The sequence below is a fragment of the Physeter macrocephalus genome, unplaced genomic scaffold (assembly GCF_002837175.3).
Source record: "Physeter macrocephalus isolate SW-GA unplaced genomic scaffold, ASM283717v5 random_1182, whole genome shotgun sequence".
In the NCBI taxonomy this organism is placed as follows: domain Eukaryota; kingdom Metazoa; phylum Chordata; class Mammalia; order Artiodactyla; family Physeteridae; genus Physeter; species Physeter macrocephalus.
The window spans coordinates 7797-25000 of NW_021146818.1; the positions used below are offsets into that span (position 1 = coordinate 7797).

At 45.3% G+C, this 17204-nt stretch overlaps 1 protein-coding gene across 1 annotated transcript; it reads left to right on the top strand.

Moving 5' to 3' along the window:
* The first annotated feature begins 6832 nt into the window (after positions 1-6832).
* Positions 6833-11819, top strand: LOC114485517 (actin nucleation-promoting factor WAS-like). The gene is made up of 4 exons (XM_028487085.2): positions 6833-6887; positions 6929-7248; positions 7782-7842; positions 11555-11819. The coding sequence occupies exons 1-4, from the start codon at positions 6833-6835 to the stop codon at positions 11671-11673; spliced, it is 555 nt and encodes a 184-aa protein (XP_028342886.1). The 3' UTR covers positions 11674-11819.
* Positions 11820-17204: the final 5385 nt, after the last annotated feature.

A 17204-nucleotide genomic window follows, 5' to 3' on the forward strand; every position in this document is an offset into this window, starting at 1 on the left:
GACAAGGCATAGCAGGAATGCCCCTGATTTGCAGTGGCTGCTGATTTCCATGGTGTAACTATTCCTACCCTGGCCAACATCAAGGGATGTGACGTCACACTACTCGTGTGACGTCACTGAATGTGGATTTGGGGAAAAATGCTAACAATTTGCTGCTGTGAGCCAGTACAAACTGGCTACAGCACATCAGTGTCTCTGCTCCACGGTGTTTGAGATGGGAAGACTCAGTGTCTGGAGGCTGGAATCATCCAGAAGCACCTTCCTCACAGGTCTGGGAGTTGATCCTGGCTGTCAGCGGGGATCTAAATCTCAGCTACAGTCCATCCACCAGAGCACCTGTGCATCGCCTTTCCGTGTGCCCTGGGCTTCCTCACAGTATGGCAGCCTCATAGGAATCAGTTCAGGGTTCCAAAAGTGAATGTCCCAGTGAGATAGACGGAGATATTGTTTTTTATGACCTCGCTTCCACTGCATTCTCTTGGTCACAGGTGAGTCAGTAAGGCCAGCCCAGACTCAGGGAAGTGGGTCATATTTGGGAGGCGTGTTGAAAATTTTGCAGACGTGCTTTAAAATCCCCACACTTGCATTTCATTATAGCTTTATCACCTGAATGTTCCTTAGCACTATAGTTAAGCATCCCTCTTTTTTGTTTTTTAATTTGCTGATTCCCCTTCTATCCCTTTCTCCTTCTTATAGTTCATCTGTTGAAGAACGTGGGGCATTTGACTTGCAAAGTTTCCCACAGCCTAAATTTTACTGGTTGAACAGTCATATGCAGTTAGATGTGTTCCACTCTGCCTGCAAGTTGGCAGGAGAATTCAGAGGCTTGTTCAGGCTTAGGTTCGATCCTGATGGCAAGGCTACTTGGGTGTTGTTGCTTCTTTCATCATGAGGCATATCTATGTCTACTTGCCTCTCTTTTTGTGATGTCAGTAGCTGTTCATACTCAATATCTGGATCCCTTCATTCATAGGAGGTTGAAAATTGTAATACTCGAATCCTATTCTTTTTCTTTTATTATTTAGAATACTTTATAAAGAGATGATTCCTTTCACCTACTATTTGATTACACAGTGGTATAGTTCATACTGTACAGCAGGAATAATGATTGACTTTTCCCATTTATTTGCCAGTTTTCAAGATAATGAATTGGTTTTTATCATCTTCCAAAGGTGACTGATAGATTTTTAAATATATATATATATATATATATATATACACCATTATGATCGCATGAATTGAAATATGTGATATGTTTCAATCCATTGCAATTATTATCCTTTTACATTTTCTTTCCTCGAGTACCTTAAATATGTTACTCCATTTTCTTTTTTTTTTTTTTTCTGGCCACGCTGCACGGTTTGTGGGATCTTAGCTCCCCGACTAGGGATCGAACCCAGGCCCCTGGCAGTGAGAGTGCCGAGCCCTTACCACTGGACCGCCAGGGAATTCCTGTTACTCCATTTTCTTCTGACATAAAGGATTGTTTCCAAAAGGTCTGATGATAATCTAATTTTTTTTCACCTAGAAGTCATTTGTTCTTTTTGTCTAGATACCCAAAGAAATTTTCATTATTTTTTCTTTAAATTCCAATAGTTTTACAAGAATATGTCTTAGTGTTGGTAATTCTGGGTTGATGTTCTCACGTGCAGTGTGTTCTCTCAATGCATAGTTTCGAAGCTTTTTTTTTTTAATTTCAAGGAAGTTCTCTTGAATATAGTTTGCAGTATCTCTTCTGTCTCCTTATCGCCTCCCCTGCTTTTTCCACAACGGCTCTTATTGTTTCTTCAAGGGCTGGATCTCCTTCGCTTATCCTCAATATTTGCCACTTTCTCACTAATCTTTTTTAATCTCTATTGATTTTTGAAAATTTTTTCTCCTTTTTATCTTCTGCTTCTCTTAAGGCATAACAAATTGTGTTTATTCACCCTTGGGTTTCCTTTGGTTTAGTCTTCATTTCTGAAATAATTCTTTCTCTTATTTCTAACTCTCTTCTGAATTTGTTCATTTAATTCCAAATATTCCTAATTCTGATTTACATGATTCATTCATGTCTCCTATCATTTTGTGTCTTTTAGCTCCTTGAAATGCTGGGCGTTGGTTTTGATCTGCATTGAGGGCATGTTTTTCTGATGTGCTTTTACTGTCTACAGGAGTGCTATTCAGTTCTTCTCTTTTTCATTACAATAGTTTTCTATGGGATTTGACTTCCATACTTTCCCTTGGTTATTATTATGTGAAATTGGTTTTCTCAAACTTTCTGAAGGAGGCAGCTGTCAGGATAGTTTTTCTAACTTTGCAGAGAACCTTTTTTTTTTTGGCTGCGCCATGCGGTATGCAGGATCTTAGTTCCCCAACCAGGGATCGAACCCATGCCCCCTACGTTGGGAGCTTGGAGTCTTAACCACTGGACCACCAGGGAAGTCCCAAGAGAACCTTTTTTATTTTTACAGTCTAGCATTAAAATTTTGTAAAGTCAGCTTACTTTCAGAGATTTCCTGATCCTCCATCTTTACCTGGACCCTCTCTTTCCTTTGTCTCTCCTTGGCTCAATTTTGCTCCCATGCCAAGCAGTTTGTCCTCAGTGTGGGTCCCTTTCCTTGAAGGAAGCTGTGGTAGGTCAGTTTCAAGAGTTCCTACAGCAATATTGTTCCACCCCTCAGACCTCACCAGGAGCCCTTGCACTCTCAAACACCACTTTCTACTTCACCTGCTCTTCTCAACTTGACTGGCTGGGCCAGTAAATACCTTCTGGCTATTTGGGGATTCTTCAGATGCCTCATTGATTCCCTTTGCTGATATAACAAAGGTCTTGTAAGTACTATGGTTTGCTCCTACTTGCCTATATTTTGGAAATCGTAGGGATACCATTCCATTTAGACCTGTGGTTAATGTTGTCCATGGGCCTCTGGTTTTGCTTTATAGTTCCTTTCTCTATTTTCATGGGGAGACTGAATAATTATGCTGCTGTTGTCATCTTCCCAGAATTCCCCCTCAAGAAACAGATTTTTAAAATAACTTAATAGTAATCTTCCAGGACCATATACTCAGGCAATGGTGTAGTTTTGTAGACATGATACCTAACCACTGTACACTACCTCTCCCACTGCTACCACCATCACCTTCTTCTTTTTTTTTTTTTTTTTTTTTTTTACCTTCTTCTATCTGGACTCTTCTGATAGCCCCCAACTAGTCTTGTTACTGAAAGTAGGGTCTGGCTGCTCGTTGCTCTAAAGCTAATAAGGGGGCAAGTTGGTGGAAAGTTTGCTTGATTTCAGAGGCCAGCAACCAGGGGGTGGGGGAGAGGGCAGACTCCTGTTCAAAGGCCGACCCCCCCCACTGGGGGAGTGAGAGCTATAAAAGTCAAAGGAGGGGACTACATGTAGAAACAGCACAGGCAGCTCTGACAGTCATCTTGAAATTGGTCATGGGGTGGTCTGATCAGCGTCATCTTGGTGGCTTTCAGTAAAGTTAATCTTTAGTTCCAGGGTCGGTTTGTTCCCATTTCTCTGAGGGCAGCTCTCAGACTTGTGGCAGCTTATGTCATGGCTACAGCCTGGTCATCATGTAGTTAATTTCTTCCACCTGGTGTGGGTTTCAGTAGCTATAAGACAGCTCACAGAATATGGCTCAGAATATTATCCATAGCCCTTGAGGAGGAACTAAAGGTCCTTGACTTTGCTTAATGACTAAACTATTACTATTTTGTCCTGTTTGATTGTTTTCCTTTGCTTCTGCATTTTCTTACTTCTCTGATTGAATTTATTCTTTGACTGAAGTTTTCCTGCAGACAAAAGGCAGGCTGAGGGCATGGGGGCAGGGAGAAAGACCATAGGATCCTGCTCCATTTCAGTCTCACTGCTTCTACCACGCTGTACCTCTACAGCAGGGGGAGTGATTACTTTTAAATGTCAGATCACGTCATTCTCAGCTCAATGTTGCAGAAGCTTCTCAATTTTCAGGCCCTGTGTGATCTGGCTTGTTTTTCTCTGACCTCTTCTTCCACTAGATTAGGCTGCTCTGAACACACCAGGCAGGTTCACACCTCAGGGCATTTGCACCGCTAACCCCTCTTCCTCCTGATCTCCACCTGGCTTGCTCCTTCACTCCCTTCTGTCTCTGCTCAAATGTCATCTTATCAGAAAGGCCTTCCCTGACCACACCCCATCTCCCATTGTAAAACAAAACGCCTCATCTTCTTCCCATTTGTTTTTCCTCATGGCACTTGTTATATATTAACTTTTTATATCCTTCCACCGGGAGTGAAAGTGCCAGGAAAGTAGAAACTTTGTCTTCTTAGTGACCCAAGTCGTTTTTAGCACAGAATTAGCAATCAATACAAATTTGGTAACTGACTGAATGAATATATTAATTACCTAGCACCTAATAGATATTCAAGAAATGTTAGCTCTTTTTTTCCTCTTCACAGGGAAAAGGAAATGATCTGTACAGAATGCCATTATCCCCCACGATAGAAGAACCAATACTGGAAACAGTCAGAAAAATAGGGGACAAAATAGTGACATCAGAACCAAAGAAGGAGACAGTCAGCTATTTCGAATGTACAGAGTATCAAGGAGAACAGGACTAGTGCTAGGAACTGCATTTATTCTCCCAAAATTCAGACGTTGAAGCCCTGACCCCCCAATGTGACTGTATGTGGAGGTAGGGCTTTTAGGAGGTAATTAATTAAATGAGGTCATAAGTGGTGGGATCCTAATCCAACAGGATTAATGCCTCTATAAGAAGAAACACCAGAGTGAGCTCTCTCTAATACCCTGCACCCGTCCACCACCAACCCCCCACCCTCAGCTCTCTCCACTGTCTGCAAGCCAGGCAGAGAGCTCGCACCAGAATTCCATCTTGCCTATACTTGACCGTGGACTTCCCAGCCTCCAGAACTGTGAGAAATAAATTTCCGTTATTTAAGCCACCTAGTTTGTGGTATTTTCTTATGGCAACCCAAGCAGACTGATACAATTACATATCTGAAAAGGCCCTAAAATTCAGGGTAGGTCAGGACAAATCTGGAAATCTTTTCCACTTTTCGCTGTATGGTCAATTATTAGAGTTGTAGATCCTAAGAAAACCTGTATGGCAAAAGCCAAATTATAGTAAGTCCTTTCAGTATAAAGATCCACATATTCCTTGAAGAGTATTAGTGGAAAAAAAATACATTTTGTCTAGTTTTATTGAGATGTAATTGACATACATCACTGTATAAATACAGCTTAAGGTGTACAGTCTAATGGTTTGACTTGCATATATTGTGGAATGATTACCGCAATAAGTTTAGCTGGCATTCATCAGCTCATGCAAATACAATAAAAAGAGAAAGAAAAAAAATGCTTAGGATTTACTCTCTTAACTTTCCTATATAACAGACAACAGTGTTAATCATATTTATCATGTTGTACATTACATCCCTAGTACTTACTTATCGCCTAACTGGAAATTTGCACCTTTTGATCACCTTCCTCCAATTCCCCCTCCTCCCACGCCCTGCCTCTGGTAACCACAAATCTGATCTTTTTCTATGAGTTTGGTTTTTTATTTTTAATCCATTTAATGTAGAGAAAACACGTACTATTCATAAAAAGGTGTTAAATGTATGTGGACAACACTATCTTTAGCATATATAACTCAATGGGCTTAACATTTTAAAGTATGATTGTGGTTCCTGGTCAAAATGGAATCATATGGCACTCAAACAAGTTAACCAGAAAGATCAGTGGGGTTCTGGATCCAGGCTAAATTATTTTCCAAAAAAACGTAACTTTTGAATCTTTGTTTAAATTTTTTAGTGTTTCCATTAGCAACACCTGTCAGTATGATTGTGCTTCATATGGCCACATTGGAGCTTCCCTGGGACATTAACTATAATATGCTGGATTAGGGATTTATTCTTCAAAGCATAAGAAAAATCTAGTCTCAACCAATAGATTTACCAAAATGAAACATCACTAGCCCCCTTACCAAGAGTTCAGAAATGCCCTGCGCTTGATGTGCTGAAATTCGCCGGTTCTTTGCAATTAACAGGCAGATTATTCGGTCCATAGCCTATTCGGTCCACACCGCTAAGGCCTGAGTCTTGCTGGGCTTTTGATCATTTATCTGCTCACTGGTATTTTTACACGTGAGGATAGGCACGAAAAGAAAGGAAGGTAACTTGCTTAATATCTTTATCCACATTAAAGTTTAATAAAGAGGGTAGAAGTTAAAGTAAATGGAGGAGTCCGGGTTGCCTGGCAACGTCCTCCGTCAATAGCCTCAGCACCCCGTGGAATTCAGCAGCAGGACACCCCAGTCTCAAAGCTTCCCGCACAGACGACCGTGTGATGGGAGAAAAATCTCCCCCAGTGTCGGCCTTGAAGGCACCGCGCTGACCGTCTGATCCCAGTCACTGCCGGCTGCCCCAGGCCGCCTTCCCCGTGCCCGTCCCTCACACGCTGGCCGCAGACAGCGTGACCCGCTGAGCCCAGGGCTCCAGAGTCCCCTTCCCCCGCCCCGGGCTCCTCCCGAAGAAGGAAAACAACACTGGTCGCGCGTGCTGGAGGACTAGCGAGCAGCGTCAAGGGTGGGGGGTGTCCCGGGGACAGGGGGACCGCGGGGCAGTCGGCACGGAAGCTTGAGCGAAAGCCGGGGCCGCCTCCCGAGATCCCTATGACCCCCGCCGGCCGCCGTAGGTCCCTGCTGGCCGCTGTGACCCCCTCGGGCCGCCTCCCGCGGCTCCTGTGACCCCCGCGGGCCGCCGTACGTCCCCGCGGGCCGTTGTGGACCCTGCCGGCCGCCATAGCAGTGCTCCCACACCCGCCCGGACCGGCCTTTCAAGATGGCTCCCGCGCCCCGCTCCCCCCCGGAGCTCTCGCTGAGGGCCGGGCAGCGGCGCAAGGCGCCAGCCTCGCGTTCCGACTCCTGCGCGGCCTAGAGGCCGACACCGGCCGGCCGCCGGCCTGCGCGCGCCGTCTCTCGGGGCGGGGCGGGACGCCGGGCCCCTTCCGGGGATGGGCCCGGGCTCCACCCCGCTCGGGCGGGCGCTCAGCCGTGTCCACGCCCGTCAGCCCGCCCGGCCCGGCTGGCCGCAGACCGAGCCCGGGCGGCCGCACGGGGAACTCTCAGCCAGCGGGCGTCGGGAGGCGGATCCCGGGCCCCGACCGGGACGGGCCGAGCCGAGCAGGCGGCGGCACCATGTTCTCGCTCAAGCCGCCCAGACCCACGTTCAGGTCCTACCTCCTGCCGCCGCCCCAGGTAAACAGCCGTCTCCCCGCGGCGCCCTCTCTTCGCGTTTCCGGGGAGCCGCGCGCGGGCAGGCCCAGGAGACTGTCCCGTCCCCTGCCCCCCGGACCCCGGCGCTGGGAAGCCGCCTTCCCGGGAGCCCCGCCGGCTCGGTGGAAACTTGCAAAACTCCACCGCAGCCGTTCTCGGCTCCGAGACGGGACTCCAGGGAGCGATCGGAGTTGGGATTTATTTAGCCCTTCGCCTGGCGACGGTCCCCGCCGTGACCGCCGGCAGGATCGCATCGCCTGTGGGCACCTAGTGGAAGGGGTTACCTACCTGTCGTAAATGTGAACACCTGAAAGCGGCACTGGGGTTGTAGTATTTTTATGGCCAGACTCTCAATTCTATCACGAGCAGATCCTTACAAGAGTTCGGTGAAAATGTGTAAGAATTTAAATGGGGGGATACGTGTCTGTCGCCTGTGTCATCACCTAGAAAATAAAATTTGCTTTCATCTCTCAGGCGGGAAAAAAGTTTTGATTTGTTTTGCTAATGTATTTCAGACTGACGATAATATTAATTCAGAACCGAAGATTAAAAAACTGGAGCCCGTTCTTTTGCCAGGTAAACATGAGTGTTCTAACAGATACTTTAATAATGTGTTTTGGCCTAAGATTATTCTACCAGCTAGTACCATGTGGTTAACTTTCCTCATTTACTTTAAACTTTAGCCACTTAAAAATCTAACGACTGAGGATGGAAAAAACCAAAAGATTGGTTAGAACTAAAGGACAGCAACAAAAGTAATGATTAATTGGTGTTTGTCCTTGAAAACTGAAGCATCGTAGAAAACTGTCAAGAATACCACTACCTTATTTCCTTTTCGTCTCCTGAAATGTTCTTTTTTAAAGCGATCATGAATTGCTTAGGTGGTGAAAGGACATTTTGCCCTTCTTTTCCATCTGCAATTTCATGAATTGCTTAGGTGGTGAAAGGACTTTTTGCCCTTCTCGTCCATCTGCAATTTCATGCATTCATGGTTAATAATCAGATCACATTTCAATAGTATAAAAAGCAACTTTTATTATGTCTGGGTCTCTATACCAATAACAAAGCTTAGTGAACTTAGAATTACTTACTTGGCAATTGTTTTTGAAGGTGTCAGCTGTGTTTGCAAATCTTGTTTCAATTTAGAATAGGAAACCACTAGGGTGTCCCGACAGAGACACTATAGACGTTGTGGGCCTGATAATTCTTTGTTGTAGGGTTGTCCTGCGCATTGCAGGATGTTTAGCAGCATCCCTGGCCTCTACCCCCTAGATGCCAGGAGCACCACCTCCTCTACCTCCTACTTGTGGGAAACAGAATGTCTCCAGACATTGCCAAACCCTTTTGTTAGGGGGTGGGGGGAAGCCTAGGGGCAAAATTTTCCCCCTGTGGAGAAGCACTGGTTTAGAACAAAATTGACGTTAGAAGACCTTAGAGGTAGAGGTGGGAATTGATGGTAAATCGGAGATTAGTTTTAAAGCGTATAGTGTATTTATTTGATTGGTATTTTGAGTTGTATAATAATTATATAACAGCTAGGAAGTCAGTTGTTTCATCTGATTATTGGGGAAGGTAGCCAGGAAAGCCTGTTTTAAACGTGAAATATAATCAAATACCAGTTTGTGTGGCTACTATCAACATTTTAAAATCTCAGTTGTTACTTAATGCTAAATCTGATAAAATGATTAGAACTCTATAGGTAGTAATTGAACAAATAGGGTAACTTAAAATTTTGTGCCTTAACATTTTAAATATTAAGTAGGAACAAACAAATTTAAAACAAACCTATGGTTCCCTATTATAGATGTTAACTCTTAAAATTGTTTTAAACTTCATTTGGGGAGTTACTTATAAATATTTTCCCTTTATTTTGTTGATGCTTTTTAGCCAAACAGTGTGTACTAAATAATCCTTTGTACTTGTCCTCAAAGTGAACAATAGAATTAATGAGTAACCTTTGCTCCCTGTGTGTGCTGTTTTGGTCTTAGTCACTCCAGGCATTTAAACAACCCTGTGGCAAACAGTGCTCTTCCTGAATAGTGCCTGTGAGCTATTGAACTTTGGGTCCTTTTACCCTGAACAGGCCCTGTTCTTTGATTCCCCCCTTCTGATATTTGATTTGATTTGACACTAATAAACCACATGGTCTTAGCTACAAATGATAGTGCTTGATTTTCTTTAGTTAACTCCTACATTTTAGCTTTGCTTGTGAAATTGTTACTAAATATCAGTAAGCTCAAAGAACTTTACATTGAAGGATTATCTGTTCTATAGAATTAACTAAAAACTTACCTTTCTGTTAAAAACTCAGCGTTTTCTGCGGAAGTTGTAAACCCATTTCCTGACTGTCAGTGGTTTACTTGTCTTAGAAATCATAGCTAAGTCTGGATCCCCTGACCCGTGGTAGCTTTTCTTCATTGGCTCCGTGTGTGCATACGTGATGGCTTTGGCACCCAGCATTCTGTTTGCACCTAACCTATTCCTCACAGAACATTTAGTCAATGCTAAATTAGTGTGTCTTTGCCCTCCTTCCCCACCTCTTCTGTTCTTACCTTCCCATCCTGGTCTTCCCACGCTCTTCCTGTTCTTTCTGTCTGACCCCCCCTCCCCATCATGGTCTCTGTGCCCTGCTTCACCTCTAACCTCACCAACTCCCGCTAGAACCTCTGTTGTTCCCTTTTCAGCCTGTGAAATCTGGAAGACAAGTGGAGAGTAACTGAAGCATTGGTGATCTGTAAGACCTGGGCTGCGCTAGGGCTTTGCCTAAGAGGGCTTCATAATGTAGTTCTGGCCTTCATTATAGTCAGAAACCAAGAGAAAACTTGGCCAAGTCACCTGCGGCTTTGCACAGACACGCGAAACAAGGAAGTAATTGTTCAGAGGTATAGTGTTGGATGTTATGCTTTGGCAAAATGCCTTGGGTTCAAGGATATCCTACTTCAGTTGCCCAAAGTTTGAACTTTTAATTCAATAAGCAGATGAAAATTGAAACACAAAATCAATTGTTTATTTGCAGTTACCAAGTGCTCTGTTGAACTTAACGAGGCTGAATTTAAAATGATCTTCAGCTTTTATTAAACAAAGAAAACAGAAGAAATTGACTAGGAATTTAATTTAGATTGTGGTTTATGTTAGTAAGATTCAGCTTGCCTGGTTCATGAAACTCCTTGAGATGGAGATTGTATCTAATTCAGTTTTGTGGTACCCAATGTCCAGCATAGTGCATCGAGATGTTGGTTGAGTGAATGACAGTGAAAGGACCCCTCAGACCACCTGCTTAAATTGTTCCCTTAGCCATGCGTGCGTGCTCACATGCACAGACAAACAGACCAACTCTCAGGTTTAGGAGGAAGGGGAAGACTCTTACTTTATGCCATGTGTCTTGCTCTCTCCCAAAGCCACACTTCTCAAGAAAATTGTACCTGAGCCTAGAACTGAAATACAGCGCTCTATGTCAAAGCACCTGGCCTTTTCCTAGGCTTTCTCTTCATCTTCCCGTCATTACCTGAATCTCATTCTTTAACGATTGTGTTGTGTGTGTAAAATCACCCCAATCCTTTTGAAAAGAGGGAGAGTATGAATTTTAAACTGTGTGTGTGTGTGTGTGTGTGTGTGTGTGTGTGTGTGTTCCAGCATATACTTGTGAGAGCAGGTGTTGCCACACTAAGCTTGTGTCTGTTTGGGTAGCTGCTGGGCTGGTGGATCCGTTCACTGAGCCTGTGAGTACCTCCTGGGTTCCTGGCTTCATGCTAGCTGGGAAGGTGCTGGAGGAGGAGTGGGCTTGAATCGCAGCGGGGCTGGGGCAAGCTCCATGCTGCCTGTGGACAAGGCAGAAGACTGTGACCTGGACCAGCGGTTCCCAGACTCTAGTCATGGCCTGGCTGGCATCAGATCTGGGTGAAGTTTTTATCAGCCCTTGGTCAAATTGAGAAAATTAAGAAAAATGCAGCTTTTTTCCATAAAGCTAAATTGATTTGCTTTAAATTCTGAGATTATGTCCTTCCAGCATCTTTGGTGTAGATATGTTCTTCTATTAGTAGCTGGGACTTTTAAAAAGTTTTTAGGTTAGCTCTTGTGTAGGTTCCCTGAATTATTTTTGTAGTATACCTGATTTGTGGAATCTGAACTGGAAATCACTCCATGAAATTATTGTAATATTATAGGTACAATTTAATGAACACTTACACAGAGAACATCAGTTATTTTATCTGCCTGGAGTCTTTCCACCATCTTCTGAAAAATGCACCCTCTCTCTTCTGACAAATTCTCCTTCCCCATCTCCACCCAGCCCGGGGTTCTCGTGTGGCCAGCAAAGATGATAACCCACCCCCAGACTGCCAGCGTGAGCACAGGTTTGCCTCTGGATGTTTTCGGATTGGTACTGAGGAAAGAGATCCTTTTCTGTAGCGCCGTCCATGGCTGAAGCACCAGCAAACTTGTCCCAAAGAATGACATCACGTGTTGAGAGCGGCAGAGGCAGAACACCGAGGGAGAGTTCTGATGGTCCCATTTTCCTTGAGGTCCAGCTGACACCAGAGCCACAGAATTTTTCTTTTGGCCAAGCTAGTTCCAGGCATGTTTCTATATGTAAGCTATATGATATAGCTTACAGGTTACTCCTCATGACAGCCCTGTCAGGAAGGTACCAATTTATCTTCCTTTGACAGGTGAGAAAACTATATAAGTCATAGAGGTTAAGTAACTTGCCCAGTGTTGCCCAGCCAGCAAGGGCAGAGCCAGGATTAGGAGCCCGACTCCCAGGCTGTGCCTTTAACCACTAAGCAGCAGGGCCTGCCTCACTGTGCTGACACCAGGGTCCAGATTTATGCTTTGGGATTGGATAGCGGGTGGGTTGGATGTCGTCCTAGAGGGAGTGCTCGAGGTGAGGTAAAAAGAGCTCTGTCCTCGGCTCTGCCCTTTCCACAGCAGACAGATTTGACCCAGCTTGACAAGCAACTTTCAAACGATTTCAGCTGCCAGAAAATGGAATGTCTCGGGAGTCAGTGGACTTCCTGTCTCTGGCCGAGCTGAGCAGAGGCTGGTGGAATGCCAGCGGCTTTGTCGTGAGGGGATGAGATTTGCAGCGAGTGGGGCTTGGTGGGCTTTCTCTCTCCTCTCTCTGGGATGTGATTTTTTTTTTTTTTAATATTTATTTATTTATGTTGGCTGCACCGGGTCTCAGTTGCGGCACACGGGATCTTCGTTGCGACATGTACGTGGGATCTAGTTCCCCAACCAGGGACTGAACCCTGGTCCCCTGCATTGGGAGTGCGGAGTCTTACCCAGTGGACTACCAGGGAGGTCCTTGGGACGTGATCTTTTTAGGGATCTGTGGGATGGGAGGGGGACGGCCTGAAGTGCTGTGGCCACGGCCTGAGTTGATGGTTGAGTGGGTACTGACTGCTCGTTCTGTACTGCTTGGTAGAGGGGGAGCAGCCAAAGAAGAGGGCTCCTGCCCTGAGTCTCAGTTCACTGACGAGTGCTTCAGTGGAGGAGAGCCGAGGTTGTACAGGCTCGGAGGAAGGGCACCTGAGCTGCATTTGGGGAGGGCCTGGCGGTCGGGAGAGGACTTGTGCTCTGCCCAGTGGTGCCCGCTAAGACTCGGCCTCTGTGCACAGGCGGGGATTGGCTCGGCCCTCCCTCTTCCATCTGCAGTGCCAGCAGCACTTCCATTAGGAGATTAACTAGTAGATCGATAGTGAATGCGCTGATTGTCCGAGTCTTTTGTAATCAGATCAGAAAAGGATACGACCTAGGGCCATCCGGAAAATGAAAATAGCCATTGTTGGGCAGCTGTCTTGTTTATTGCTTTTTTTTTTTTTTTTTTTTTTTACATGTTCACTGTTTGGACCATTTATGTACTACTGTCCTCTGCCTCACTGTACGTCTTATTTCCTCAACTAGATTGTGAATCCCTTAAAGCAGACTGTCTCTTTCAGGTGTTTTTTATTTTGTTTTGGTTTTTTGTAGATAGGCTTTAGAGATCCTTGTAGACTGAATTTCGTAGTATTTTAATTCTTAGATACCCTGCTTTTGAAAGACAGAAGGCCTTGTAACTGCTCCTTGGAACCATGAACGGTGTAACCAACTGCGGTGTCTTAGCATTGGGTCTGTGCCTCACATGGACAACCTTCTTCTGAGGGTTTGGAGCCGTCCATTCCTCCAGCGCCTGTTACAGGACCTCAGGTCACCTCCTTATTCCTGACCTTGCAGCTCCTGCTCAGAAACTCTTCGTGAACCCCCTTAAGGAAAATCCTGCTTAAACCAAAAATAAAATCCAAAGTTTGTAACCTCTGTAGTTTGCTGACACTCACCTTGCTGACCTCTGCACTGTTTCCCAGTGTTGATATCTGCTTCGCTCAGACCCAGATGCCTTTTTCCTTATTTAGGTCTTTGTTATTGTGATCATGTGTTCTCTCTGTCTTAACCCTCATCTGCCTTCAAGATTTTCCTCTGGTCTCTTCCTGAGGTCTGCACTGCTGACCTTCCTCCAGCCCCCATCATGGGTAGCTCTTGCTGGACGTGGTACTTGATTCCGTGCTTTTTTGTATCGTGCGTGAGCCTGTGAGTACCAGGAGCGGCCTCAGCTGTCTTGTGCTCATGTTGTACAGAGTTTCAGCTTCCCTTAGTAACTGTTAGGCCACTTTAATTCCTGAATTTCTCTGCAGCTCAGGTGACACTTGGACTACCCTGGCTTTAATGTTGGAAGTCCTGCACACCAGGAACCCCCAGTCCCAGGCTGTCTGGGATGGTCACTCACTGAATGTAAAGCCACAGACTGAGCTATGCCTTGGGCCTCTGCACATTCCGTAGGTTAATTAGCTACTGTGTACAGTGAGGCTTTGTCTAAAACTATTTTTCAAGCTAAAATTTATGGGAAAAATTATTTTAATTCATCAAACATGTATTGACTTCCTCAATGTGTAAGGTATTATGAAAGATAATGTGACATGATTTTTGGTTCTCAGGGAGTTAAAAACTTCCCTAGCTATACCATTTGGAGACTTATTAATTTTAATTATATTTCCTTTCTTATTTATCTTTACAGATGAAAGGGTCTTGAGAAAACAAGCTTTGATGATTTGTTGATTCCTTCCCAGGTTATAGTAGAACGTCTTGGCCCATCATCTTCTAGTTTAGACAGTTTTTTCTCTGGTGCTTTTTGCATACCCTGCAGTGAAGCTCGCTTCCTGCTTTTTCTTTCGTGCGTCCCCCGTCGCTTCCTGCCCGTGGTGTGCTGGCAAGTGCCCGGTGCTGAGGGTCCTCCCACATGGCTAGCAGCACACCCCACTCCTGCCGGAAAAGCCCAGGAGGACAGTCTCTGGGAGCTTTGAAGCTTCAGTTCTAAGTTTCCTCCTCAAGGTCACTAATTTCAAATATAGCAAGAACTGTCTGTTCGCTCTTCTGTTTCTGCATCTGTCCCCTCTGGGAAGAGGCACTCTGAATCCCCTGTTTCTCTCCCGCCTGTGAGCTGGTTTCCTGGCCTACAGGACTGCAGTTCGTGCCTGGCAGTAGCTGAGGACAGTTCCTACCCAGGGTTCCCTCTTTTTTTATAAAGTGTGAGCAGAGAGCCATGCTGCATGATCCATGTATTTTAGAGAGTGGTTCCACGTGAACAAAATTTAGTGTCATCAACTAAAACTCAAGCCAGGTTAACTTGGCGCTTATTTTATTACATGCTTATGATAATAAGAAGTCCCAGTTCAGCATCTCCCCGGAAGTGCCCTCCATCCCACCCTACTTCTTTCTATCCCACAGGCTCATTTCCACTCTCCACTCAGAAAGCTATGTAACAGTTTTCCTTCAAAGACCATTGCCCAGTGGGTCCCTATTTTACTGTTGTTGTTGTTGTTTCGTATATTTCTTGTCCATCTTCTTTTCTTTAGTGGTTTTATTTTTAAATAAACTTGGATTTGTAAAAGGGTACAGATAGTTAACACATACTCTTCACCCAGCTTCCCCTAATGTTAATGTCTTATAACCTCGATAAATTTAGCTGAACTAAGAAACTAACAGTACTATTAACTAAGCTGCAAGTTTTATTGACATTTCCCTAGTTTTTTCACTAATGGCCATTATTTTAGTGCCCCTGCCAGGACACCATGTCTCCCTAGTCTCCAGCCTGTGACAGTTTCTCTGTCTTTACTGATGGATGATGAATTCTTTCATCTTGGCTCCTCTATCCTTTTGAAATGTTCTCCTCTCTCTCTCTCTCTCTCTCTCTCTCTCTCTGTCTCTCTTTCTCTCCCCCACCCCCATTCCCCCCTCTCTTTTTCCCTTCCCTACTTTCTGGCATTCTGGAACTATCAGAAGCTCCAGATTCAATATGTCTTTCCTCTGCCCCAGCCCTGGAGTCAAACATTTCTCCAGGGAGTCCTGGTTCCTTTTATTGGAGAATGGTATTTAAATACCAAGATCTGAGTGCTGAATGTAGTTTGTTACTGGAGGCGTTTTCAGGAGACAGAGTAGAAAATAAACACGTGCACACTAAGCCATGTATATACACACCTCCCCTTGTTTCTTTACCTCTCCATCTTTGTATATATTAAGATATACCTGAGTTTATACCGATGTCTCAGACTCTAATCTAGTCCCACAGAGTTCATTCACAGATTTGTGCTTAATTTTGCTTTTTTATGATGGAGGATGGGGAGCAGAGCAGGTAGGCCTGGATTTCCAGCTTCACTTCTGCTGAGTGCTGCGGCTCATTGGTGAGAAAGGAATCTTTTGACCTGACTGTGGCAGACACATTCTGGGGGAAGGTTGTGAGTCCTCAGTGCTGCTGAGCAGGCCTCCCGAGCTCTGAGGGCACCGTACCATTGCAGGTGGAAAGTGCCTTTCCTCTGACAGGATGTGCCTGAGTGCTTCTTCTAAGGCTTGTTTCATATAATGTTAAGAGTTGTCACTTAAGTGACCATCTCTAGCACAGAGCTGGGCAAGCTTTTCCTGTGAAGTCCCAGACAGTAAATGTTTGAGACTTTTCAGGCCGTGAGGTCTCTGGTTGCAAGTACTTAGCTCTGCCTTTGTCCCGTGGAAGCAGTCATAGACGGTACACAAATGAATAAGCATGGATAGGTTTCAGTAAAGCTTTATTTACAAAAACCAGGGGGCTGCATCTGGGTTGGCCAAGGCCTGGACCCATTAAATGCCTTCTCCTCCTTTTATCTTTGTCGCATTCTCGCTGCCTTTGTGGGCTGGATATGTTACATTTGTGCCCTTGGTAAGAGAGTCGGGTTGGTGGAGAAGTGCTGCCCGAGCACGTGCATCGTAAACACGGTTGGCTGATGGCACTAGTGTGGCCGCGTGTCCTGTCCCACAAGCCCTCCATCTCTTCCTTTCCACTGGTAGATTTTGCAGCTCTCTGTGCATGTGGTAGGCGAGCAGGGGTGGCTCTGGGACAGTTTTCTGACTTCATGTGCATTTACCCGCCAGCACTTATCTCCTGACCCTCTTGGCGCGTGGCCGTGTTACATCACTGGTCTCTGTCTGTCTGGAACCGCTCCTGCTCCATTGATGGTGCTGGTCTGGTGAACCCGGAACAGTGAAGTGGTTCATTCACTCGGGTGTTCGGCACTCATTGACCAGGCCCCTGCCCCGTGCTGAGCCTTTGCCTTGCAACTAAAATGTCAGCATCAGAGAAAAACCAGTCCGTTTTCTACCCTCATGGGGCATGTGATCCTGAGGGTGAGACAGGCAATGATTTTGAAATATGTAGAGTATGCATAATTGCAGCTGTGGTCAATGCTGGGAATTACAGGTAAATGATGCTGTGATTGAGGGAGTTAATCTAGGCATGGAGAGTTTTTAAGGCATTCCTGAGAAAGCGATGGGGCTGAGGCAGAAGGGAAGCATATTCCAGGAAATGGGCACAGCATGTGCAAAGACCCCATGGATCTTTGCAGTCCGGCCCCTGAGAGGGACTAAAAGGCCAGCGTGGC

Excerpts from the sequence above, each read along its gene's own strand:
- LOC114485517 (XM_028487085.2), top strand. The coding sequence starts at position 6,833 with ATGGCTCCCGCGCCCCGCTCCCCCCCGGAGCTCTCGCTGAGGGCCGGG. Across the intron at positions 6,888-6,928 it reads GCTGAGGGCCGGGCAGCGGC|AGGCCGACACCGGCCGGCCG; the intron begins GCAAGGCGCCAG and ends TGCGCGGCCTAG. Across the intron at positions 7,843-11,554 it reads GGAGCCCGTTCTTTTGCCAG|CCCGGGGTTCTCGTGTGGCC; the intron begins GTAAACATGAGT and ends ATCTCCACCCAG.